The 11794-nt window shown below is 33.4% G+C and overlaps 1 protein-coding gene across 4 annotated transcripts in view; it reads right to left on the bottom strand.

Annotated features, from left to right (window-relative positions):
* The window catches only part of Unc-115a (actin binding LIM protein Uncoordinated 115a), a 97978-nt gene that overhangs the window by 9987 nt on the left and 76197 nt on the right, over positions 1-11794 (bottom strand). For 2 of the 4 annotated variants that reach the window (XM_072538066.1, XM_072538064.1), the window contains 4 exons: positions 8370-8446; positions 5347-5416; positions 4485-4525; positions 1839-2045 (listed from right to left, as the gene is read on the bottom strand). In XM_072538066.1, the coding sequence (XP_072394167.1) occupies positions 1839-2045; positions 4485-4525; positions 5347-5416; positions 8370-8446 (395 nt within the window). The remainder of the gene's footprint in view (positions 1-1838; positions 2046-4484; positions 4526-5346; positions 5417-8369; positions 8447-11794) is intronic. The other 2 variants (XM_072538065.1, XM_072538067.1) reach the window with 2 other exon arrangements.

Below are 11794 nucleotides of genomic sequence, written 5' to 3'. Positions count from 1 at the left end.
GATAATAACTACGCCTGAAGTTTTTTTGGGTGGATCGAGTATATGAGTTTCCAAACCGGAAACGCCACAGAATTACCACAAATGAAGAACTTAATTCTACTATTCAAGAAAGGAAATAAAAAACAGCCAGAAAACTACAAAGGTATAAACTTGTTAAATACTACTCTAAAACTTACAAGATGAAGATAGTCTGCAAAGACTGGTCCACAAATTGAACATAAGAGCAAAAGAATTTAATATGACAATCTCATCTCGGAAAACTAAATCAATAGTAGTCAGCAAAAAACCAACCAGATGTAAAATAGAAATTGATGTCATCAGTATTGAACAAGTAGTGGAAATAAACTACCTGAGAATTACACTGTCCAGCTATGGAGACCTGAACAAAGAAGTAAGAGATCAAGTACAAAAAGCAAATAGACTGGCAGGATACCTTAATAACACCATATGGCGAAGCAGACACATACATTAACACTGAGATAATAATACCGATAATGACATATGGCCCAGAAACAAAATCCGACACAGCCACAACGCAAAGGCTACTGGAAACGGCAGAGATGAGAGTACTGAGAATTACAGGAAATAAGTTAAGAGATCGAAAGAGAAGTGAAGACGTTAGAAGAAAATGTAACGTACAGTGTATAAATGAATGAACATTAAATAAAAAAAGAATGGAATAACCACATAAGCAGAATGGAGAAAACCCATCTCGTGACAACCTTCCATTGAGGTATTAATCTGCCAATGAACAAGCAGAATTGCTTATAAAGAGGAAGAAGAATAACGATAATATTCAAAGCTCTAATTAATATTCTAACCTCTAATTAATGACATTCTACGGAGTTTTATGTTGTTCCGGACTTGAGAAATTCCGGCTTTATCTCTTTTCCTAGATCCAATATCTTTCATTGTTGAGTTTCCTTCTGAAATTCGTGCTTGGCGATGCTGGCGAGGAAGACGTCATCGCCAAACAACAGCGACCATGGATGTGGTTCTTGAAAGTCCGCAGTGAGCATGTCCGCAGTGAGCATGTCCGCAGTGAGCATATCCATATGTGAGACAAATAGGAGCGGGAATAGAGTGGATCCTTGGTGGACACTAACGGTTATAGGGAAAAGCGGACGCTTCTGACATTGATAAAGAAGTTTCAACCAGAACACGAAGGCTTCAAAAACGTCGTGTGATCTGAGGGCATGCCAGATAAGGTCATGGGTCACGCGTTTGAAGGCCTTTTCCAGATCAAAAAAGCTAGATGCGCTGTTTTTGTGTTGCGTTTTCTCCTGGTATATACTATAAAGCTCTAAGTATCGACTTTTCCACATTCCATTGTCTTTCACCGCTCCATATATTCGCCTTAGCACTTTTCTATCAAAACATCCAACCATGCTTTCATTACTTTTTGTTAGAGTTTTGTTTTTACCAAGTTTTTTTACCATATGTTAGTATTACTGTTTTGTGTACTTCTCGATAAAATTGAGGATTGAGCTCAATATAGCATCTGTTCAAATGTTCACAAGTGCAAATTCTGCGATTTATCTCTGCGCTAGTGTTATTTTCATGGTTGACGAGCGCTCCCAGGTATACAAATTCGTTAATTGCTTCGATAACGTCGTTTTCGTCGTTAACGTTTCAAATTGAACAGTTTTCAGAGAATCTGACAAACTATGATATTTTTATTGGTTAATAATGTAATTTTGTATTTATAATTTATGTAATTTCTTTAAAGTATAACAACACTTTGTGATCATAAACAATATCCTGTCTACAATTTTATTTGTCTGCGTTTGCAGACATGGGGACGATATGTTCCACGTTAAATAAAGTATATATCTTACCTCTAAGTTTAATCTATCAACGTCGGAAGGCAATCTGAAGTTAGTAACTACAAGTAAATGGAAAGGATAAATTTTTGCTGGTTCATTTATCAGTATTGAATGAGCCATATTTGGTAAAGAGCGTCGCACCTGTTGAGAAGCATAACCACCAGTAGGATATCGGCCTAAGCCACCAGTGTACGTTGTCGATAATGGCATTTCGCAATTCTAAAACAGTAAGAACATTAAATTACATGCTTGATGTAGGAAATTACTTCGAAAGTAAAAGTTAATATTGAGTTTTAAGTTAAATATTATTCTATGTTACCCTAATACATAACAAACTCGTCTCAATTACGTATATAAGAAAGTGGACCAATTTTGATTGATATCTACCACACCAAAAACCTAATCTATAGATTATTGAAATATATCGCAAGATTATTTTGCGAAAAAGAATGGCAATGTCAAAATTATAACCTTCGTACTGTATATTAAGCTTAAAAGTATTGTGTAAAAAATTGTATGTGGTCTGCCACAAAAGTATCTAACCTTTGTTCATACCTTAACCAAAAATATTAACGCGCCTCATGGGCTACGTGCATAATCAGTTTTAATCTTCACGAACTTGCTGTATATCGTTCATAGCATTTTGTTATCGCTAAAAATGACGGAGAGGTCGAAGCAATACATTTTCATTAAGTATTGCTGTAAACTCGAAAAAAGTTTTGGGCGTTATAATCGACCATCCAGCACAATAAACCGGAAACAAAAGTGTGAGACCTTCTATAGAAGAATAACGTCGTATGACTGCGCCAATTAGAAAGCGATCTTGAAATTTGAAAAACTTGTTTTGAGAATTTTAACTAAGAGTATGAGAATGACTTCACTTAGAAGTGCTGCTATGGCGCACTTGGAAATAGTCACATACGACAAAAATATGTTTAAAACGATCTAACCGAGCTTCCGTGTTGATTGTCTTTTCAAAAGGTAAATAATGAACAAAGTAGAATTGTACATTCAAGTTCTAAAAATATTGCTTGACGTGGTGGAAAGGAAAACTTAATTTCCGAACTGATGTAAAAACTTAAACGGCCAATGGGACGGAGCGTGTTGTTAAGTCCATTGGGGATAACTTCGAAGGATGCCACGAGCTGGATGACGAAGAATAAAGCATTTATAGGAACAAATATCTTGAAAACCTTGACAACAAAACTAGCTCGGCTTAATGACAACATGACAAAACCTAATAATAATAAACTTCCAAGCATAAAATTAGGACCATCCCGTAATTTGAAGTTAGGCATTTTTATTTTTTTCGTGTTTTTTTCTTCAGTTGTAAAATAGTTTACTGAGTGCTTAAAAAAAGTTGTTGTTTCGATAAGTGATAAGTTATAAAAGAGGGCTCCTCGCACAAATTCTTAAAAAACATCAGCATAGTTTTTGTCTCTGTGGTTTTACCTATCTATTGAAAATTGCTTGTGTAGTAATGTTGTCATTGTTAGTGTATTGAAACGAGCATAAATCCTGGTGTTACGGTAAGCATTCATTATTGCGGTGAAAGCCTCCCGAGGATGGCGGCGGTACAAAGACACTGGTCTGCTTACTCGAAGACCTGGTTCAAGTCGAGGCAAAACCACAATAGCTAGATAGATAACCGCTTTTTCGTTTCTAGTGTTTCGAGGAAACGAAAAGTCATGGCAGTTTTTATTCGAAATTATATGGAATAAGTGACAAATGTAACCATTAGTGAGAGGACAGTTAGGAAGCGACTTCATGTTACTAGATTATCTGCTCGAACTAGAACTACCATTTTCCCATAAATATCGGATTGCTGATTGAATTTTGCAAAAGAAAACCTTTCTTGGATAATAGTTGGTTGGAATCGTGTGTTCCGATGAATGGCTATTCTGTCTTACGGGCTTCAATAAACACGAAAGAGTGTGGCGTGAGAAATGTTCAAGCGTGTATTGCCGGGCGACTTCCATATCACTTCAGAAAGGCATTATGTCTAAACAGCTGTAATGATAATAAATTTTGTGGAAGTATTGAAAACAAAAGTTTTCAGTGTTTTATTGTTAGATATTTGGAATGAGGTGGGGAGATGTGTGCCAACCACCAGAAATTTTAGAGAGCTTCGCGACATACTGGTCCAGAACAATCTTCAGCAAAATATGATCCAAGGTATGCCTCATCGTTTGTAAGCAATGATCACTGCCAGAGAAGATGATACTGGTGTCCTTAAAATTTGTTTTCTTTCAACAAAAAGGCTATAAGAGTAAAATTGTTCATTTTTATTACTTCCAATAAACTTTTTCCAATAAACACAAACTTTTTTTCAAGCAACCGGTAAATTCTGTTACAAGCGAAAAAAATAAAATAATACAAATAATTTCAAATTACGGCGTGACCCAACTTTTATGTTCAGCAGTGTAGAATGATCCGAGAAGACATTATTAGTAATATCTCGTTGAATATCGCCTAAAATAATGAGAGTTAAAGTTTAGCTTGATGAATGAATGTTTCACATATTTTTAATATTAAATGAGACAATAATACCGTTACTAAACTCGTCAAGGGGCCAGCAAATGGTATATTGGTGACTCAAAAGAATATTTTTTTAAAAATAAGTCTTTTGACTTTAAATTATTTAACCCGGTAACTTACCATAGCACGTCGTTCGACATCGGTTATGGACCCCGTTGAAACTGAAATATGAAAATAACTGATAAATACCTATATATTTTTTACGTTGTAACCGACAATTTAAAAACACTAGCTCTGTTTATACAACAGTTGAAAAGGCCAACAAGTTTTAAAAAGTGATAAACTTATTCATTAATATATTCACATCTTTACAGATCAAGAACATGGTTTGATCAGACGTTTTTGTAGTTGTTGTTGATCAAATGTTAATCAAGGATGTCCAATATTCAAGGATGTCCAATATTTTTGAGTTTGATATATATATATATATATATATATATATATATATATATATATATATATATATATATATATATATATTAAAGATCTGAGTACACGAAGAGGAAGTTACAATAACAATATACTAAAGTGTTAATGCCACGAAAAACAACTAGAGCAATTAGAAAATTAGTCGAATATGTATCAGAGCATAAAAACAAAAAGAAATACAAATACATATAAAAGTTTTCAAACAATTAGTGCTAAGTATCATGTGACATAAGTGCAGAAAATTGAATATCAAATAAAATAAGCAGCAGCAAAATAGCGGCAACAGAGGTGAAATGCCTTCGAAAACCTGCTGTCGATTAATAAAAATGAACAGAATAAGAAATGACAAAAACCTCTCTAAAAATAGAGTTAACATATATAAAAGAGAACTAGAAGACACAACATAATTTTTACTTTAATAAAATGTATAAACAATATATAGGTAATTCCTAGAAGATTAAGAACATGTATATCAAATAAAACAAAAACATCTTGTAGAAATATTACAAATACTACAAATAAAATATATGCCAAAGCGCTACATAATACTTACTATCAGATTTTCCGCAACTGAAGTCAGTACTATAAGTTTTAGTACCCATTCCACTAAATGAATAATCACCCTGTGAATAGGAAAATTGTTTAAAGCGTGCATTCTGGCTAAACAAGCTTACTATTTTGAATAGTCTTTTAAACATGTACTTTAAACTTAGTTTTTGCTACCAAAACTTAAAAACATTTCAGTTGTGGATCATTTTCTTCAGACTGGATTGAAGATTTGATCGCAAAAATACCAAATAGTTTGAATGTGGAATATCTTATGGATCATAGAGACCTATTATGGATCATAGAGACTAACAACCGGTCGAGTGTTGATGTCACTCCATAGTTCCTGGGCCATGCTTATGAGAAGTAAGAGCTGCTACATAAGCTAATCCATCAGCAAATAAAACTAGACGATTCAGCCCCTACTTGGTTAAAAAATTAAGATTAAAATTCTGAAGACCAAACTATTATCAATTTTAGTCTTTACATAAAAAAATATATCAATATTATTGGAATATTTGGAATAAGGAAGGAGGGTTGTATTGAAAATATCTTAAAAAGAAAGTCTTTCTACAATATATAACGCAACAAACGCAATACTTATATAACCACTACAAAAGAATTCGAAACGAAACACACGTCGCGTCAATTCAAAAATTAAAGGGAAGTTCCGGGAAACATTCTCTAAACAAATGAAAAACGACTTCTACGGAATTCAGAAACTAATATGGATAATCAGAGCACACTGAAAAGAGATGAACTAAATAATAAAAATAATACAATCCTTAGGTGATAAAATCTAAGAGAAAAACGAATAACTGAAAATGAACGAGGAAAAAGTAATAAAAATAGAGAGAACGCCTGACCGTTGCATTAAAACTAAATAGGAAAAAAAAATTAATTGCAAAACGATAGAGTTTATGCACGCTCATCCAAGGAAGCCCACGAACTGGTTAAAAAGATCTCGTTATCCTGCCTCCGTGATGATTTGGTGAGGAGTGTCCAATGACAGCGTCACCTTTTTACATTTTTGTCAAAAGGGCGTTAAAAGAGCGGCGAGAAAATATCAACCGGACATTTTAACAAATTTAGTAGAGCCCCTAAACCACACTATGTTTTAAAATAGACCATAGATATTTCAACAGGACTCTGCACCTATGCATAAGGACAAAACTACTCAACAGTGGCTTGAAAACAATGTACCCGAATTTATTAGTAGTGACCATTTGCCTCCAGCCAGTCCAGACCTTAATCCACTCGACTAAAAATTGTGGTCATTTTTAGAGACATAGTCTGTACAAGAGGTCAACATAACGTGGAGATATTGAAGCAGGCGCTAGTAGAAGCTGTGGGCAATTTTCTTAAAGATGCCATCCGTACAGCAATCAATTAATGGCCTAACAGACTTCGGTGCTGTATTCAGGCAAATAATTTTTTTGTAGCTTGTAGTTCATTATATCAGTAATAAAGTGTGTAAAATATTTTTAAATCAAACCAGTAGTTTAAATTTTTTTAATTAAATACCTTGTATCAATATTTATGACAGGACTAGGTATATATAGAAAAGGTTTAAGATATACAAAATATCTACTTAATGTAGTCTAGAAAGTAGGAACTAAAACATCTACTATGGTGAAAATCCTGCCAAATTTCTGTATTATCTGATGTAGGTATCTAAAATTGTACATTCCACCCTGCTACAAAAATACTACCCATGCTACATCATATTTACTCTATGTATGGATTGATGTACTTCGTTTTGAGAAATACAAAATTTCTAAACCTAAGCAAAAAGAAAACTACAATTATAATCCATCAGTGTGTACAGAACTGCATCCACGGTTGCCCTTCAAGTCATATCTGGATTCATATTTCAAGAGTCAGGAAAATACTTCAAATAAATCGTCTACAATGACAAAAGGCTAAATTTGGTAGAACTTTGTAATTACTTTATTCAATTCTTGATTGGATCTTTTGATAGGTATTATGAAGCATAGCTTTCTTATCGTCTACGCACTGAGCGATAATATATATATATATATATATATATATATATATATATATATATATATATATATATATATATATATATATAAAATAAACTTTGAGACTCTTTGGGTACACACAGTTGAAAGAATAGGCAAGAACAAGTGTACTCTTGTTCCTTTATTATTCCAATATTCCATAATAGTCTCAAAGTTTATTTTCTAACTTAATCAGTTGATTAACACTACTTTATATATATATATATATATATATATATATATATATATATATATATATATATTATATATATATATATATATATATATATATATATATATATATATATGTATATATGTATATATGTATATATGTATATATGTATATATAAGGAGCATACAACTTTTATATACAAACCAACAGCGCGAACTGGGGATTTCGATCCGAGATATAATACCAGACAATTTTATAATTGCAATAAGAAATAAAGAAACATTTATAAGAGCTATAAGTATAATAAAGAAATTGGTTAAGAACAAAGAAACGAGACATGAGAGAGAGAGAGAGAAAAAAAAAGAGAGAGAGACAGATGGAGAAAGACAGAATACTATCTGGTGGAAGCGTAGCAATAAAGGAAGGCGAAATGCTTTGCACAGTTCCGGATACATCGCTTTCCGAAAGGCAGTGTAGGTGGGTGTCATTTTATGAATGCTCTCATACATAGGTACTGAGAGCACCCAAAGGCATATGACTTGACTCCAGTGGTATCACGAATTCAGCCCATGAGAATTTCCACTTCAAAATTTTTACAAGTAAATTTACTACACCTTTATTGATCATGTTTAATTATAAGGTCGATTTAAAGCCATGTTTAAAAGTCTATACTTAAATCTGAAGAAAAACTATTTCTATTGATCAAAATAGCATCGATTTTTATACTATATAAACACTTAATACATGTTTCGACAAAATAAAAATCCAATTTGTGATGCTACAATATGAATAGAAATCTTATCTATATAGTAATAGTCTGTTGTTAGTACTTACAAATTCATTTCTACTGGATAGAGTGGACGATTTGAGCCCGTAACCAGGTTTAGGTACCGTTCGTAACGCTGATACTACTGTATAAAAAGCAAAAATAATATAGTAGCAGATGAGAGTTACAGAGGTGCATGCAACTACTGATATTTGGACAAGTGATCTATATGATGTGCAAATAAAAGTGTATTTATGAACTAAGAGGTATTAATGGGTGTTACCTTTGGTTTTTATCTTCTACTTCGCATATTAGCACAAAATCGCACAATTTTATTTATATTACCCATTAAAATTTTGAAAGTTTCTTTATAATGCCTTCAAAGCTTTAACACTACTTCTTCCTATTTAAAATATACAATTATAAATTCGTACATCAAATTCCAAATCTTAAATAGCCACTTAAACCAATCAAATCTTGACTATAAGAAACAAAGAAAAGTAAATGAATGATGAGTTAGAAATATAACTATTTTAAGGGAAAGATTAAAAGATATACATAAAACAATTTTGTCTGCTATATTTTTTTGTTTTTAAGACTACTATGGAATCAAAAATTTAAAAAAAATAGAACGAATAGACATATTTAAAAAAAAAACTGGGGAAGTAAAGGGCAGCGTAGAGAAAAATACTTGGAAAAAAAACTTTAATAATATGAAAATACTGGACAGAATTGAAGCGACATCAAAATGTATTCATAGAATAGTGGCAAGTTTTAGTTTCAGAAAAATAGAACGCCATCTTATTATAGCTGTAGCAAGAACAGTATACAAAATAAACTAACAGTAACGTTAAAAACTTCTAGTGTAAAATGGTATATACACTCGCCATCATAAAATCCGGGTCACCTTGAAAATCACCGATATTTCATTTTTAACAAGCTTTATCGTAAATAATAATAACACAAATACAAACTAATGCATGTTTCTGAGAATTGTTGTCGGCTTAGCGGTTTCCTTTGCAACAAAGAATTTCAATAGTGCTGATTTCGCGGAAAAGTGCACACTTCCCAAAATGAACGGTACCTGTAACTGCCGCTTGTTTTAAATGTCACATTTGTACTTCGACTTTCTGTTCAAACGCAACGAACAAACGTTTATTATTGCCACCACTAGTGTTTAGTAGTGCCATTATTAGTGTTTATTATTGTTTATCTTTTGCCAAAAATAATCTTGACTGTTGTTGAAATGGCACAAATTGTTGCGCTTGTGAAAGACGGTCACACTCAACGGCAAGTCGCAAGAACTGTTGGAGTAAGCCTTTTTACGGTTCAACGAGTGCTTCAACGCTTTCAGGAGAAGAGTTTGCTATCCAGACGACCTGGCTCTGGACGAAGAAGAATGACCACGGTACGAGATGACCGTATTATGATGATTTCAGGCTTTACGAATCCGGACTTCAACTGCGATTATGCATCGAAATCGTCTACAGGAAGTACGAAATCGCAATGTTAGCGTTGCAACAGTCAGGAGAAGATTTCGTTCTTTTTTACTATCTTCTCCGGTAATGGCTACAGGACCGCCACTTCGCCTGGCGCATCGAGTTGCACGACTAGCTTTTGCTCGACAATACGCGCATTGGGGAATTAACGATTGGAGCAAAGAGTTATTCTCAGATGAATCCCGTTTCTGCCTAACTGGATCCGATGGACGTGTAAGAGTTTGGAGGAGAACCGGTGAATGATTTTCACAAGCTTGCATTGCTCCAAGAATGCTATTTGGTGGAGGCTCGGTCATGGCTTGGGGAGGTGTATTTTCCGACTTCCGCACAGAATTACCCTTCATCGAAAATGGGTCCTTAACTGCACGAAGGGACATTACGGAGATTCTGGAAGAACATGTTATGCATACCATGGCAAGGCTTGGAGAAAACGTCGTTTTTATGCAGAACAACGCGCGAACGCACGTTGCCACGATCAGTAAGCAATACTTGGACGAGGTTGGAATTACAAGGTTACCCTGGCCAGCTAGGTCTCCGGACCTGAATCCCATCGAACATATCTGGGACGATTTGAAAAAACGTATTCAACCCCTAACATCTCCTCCTAACAACGCACAGGAGCTTAAGGATCTGTTAGTGAGAGAGTGGAATAACATACCACAACATGTAATCCGGAGAAAAATTGAGAGTATGCCCCGTCGTCTGCAAGAGGTCATTAGAGCAAGTGGAGGCAATACACGATACTAGTCATTGAAATTTCACTGACATTTTACCACGTTCTGTATTTTCCATTTTTTTCGTATACCTGTTTTATCAACAATTTGGTTTCTTTTCTGCTTTTTCAATAAAAACAATAAAAAACCGTTTTTTTTTCTTTCAAAACAAACATTGATGACAAATAAAAAATACGTTAGCCTAAAAAAGGTTATGACTGCACCAGAGGCAAAAATATTCCAGAAACTTGAAATTTTCAAGGTGACCCGGATTTTATGATCGCAAGTGTATTTAAAATTTAATAAAAAATTAAATTTTCCAAACGGATTACAATTTTATCAAAACGTTCTGATCTTATCAGACCATCATCAGTGATCATATAGTTAGCAATTGAAAATAGCCACTTACAAAAGGAATAATAACCTTTTGATTACATATCAAGTGTATTAAAAATTAAAATTAAAGCGACATCCATGTTACAAGATGTAACTTTAAGAAAACGTACTGAATCCTAGTCGCAACGAGAACTACATGTGAGTAATGGCCACATTAATACCTCCTTGTGTTTTAGATATGTGCAAGTCCGGCTGTTTACATTTTATGGTAAATTTTCTTTTTATAGCAACACTTATTTACATAAAACCATCATAAGACCGAGCGGGGTACAAAACTATCTCAAACGTAATTGTTCTTTAATAACATTTTTAGAATCTATTATATAAAAATGTGTCTCTATTTTTCTATATCACGCCATAACTTGAGAACGACTTTACCGATTTTATTCATTTTTTTTTAAGTTTTCTAATACTATATAAAAAGTTCTGACGGAAAGAAAATTTAACAGAAAACTTAATAATTCTTTAAATTTCGCGCGTTTCACAATTTGGCATTTAACAGCTACCACCGGTGAGTGAGTCCTCCTGTCATCTGGGAGACCGGATAATTTTTTGTTTTTGTTAAATTTATGGTAATTTTTTTCTTTTTTTATTTTAAATCTTACAAATGATTATACAATCAATCAAGTTAAAACGAAATAAAAAAAAAAGATGGTAAGAAAATAATAAAAGAAATAATTTTATTTTCACATACAAACAGCAATATACTCCTTTGGATTGACGTCACTAAAACCGTCGCTATGTTCACGTCTATTTACTTTAATGTGTCCGGTTGTTGGTTGAGGTTAATTTGGAAATCAAAATAAACAATCATGTTAGGATCTTTAGCATAAGCCATCTTGTGCATAAGCCCACGAAGATTTCTAAGTTGGTACGTCAAATTTT

Source organism: Diabrotica undecimpunctata, chromosome 7 (genome assembly GCF_040954645.1).
Source record: "Diabrotica undecimpunctata isolate CICGRU chromosome 7, icDiaUnde3, whole genome shotgun sequence".
NCBI lineage: Eukaryota > Metazoa > Arthropoda > Insecta > Coleoptera > Chrysomelidae > Diabrotica > Diabrotica undecimpunctata.
Note: the sequence above shows the minus strand (reverse complement) of the source record. Positions and strands in the feature narration are given on the sequence as shown.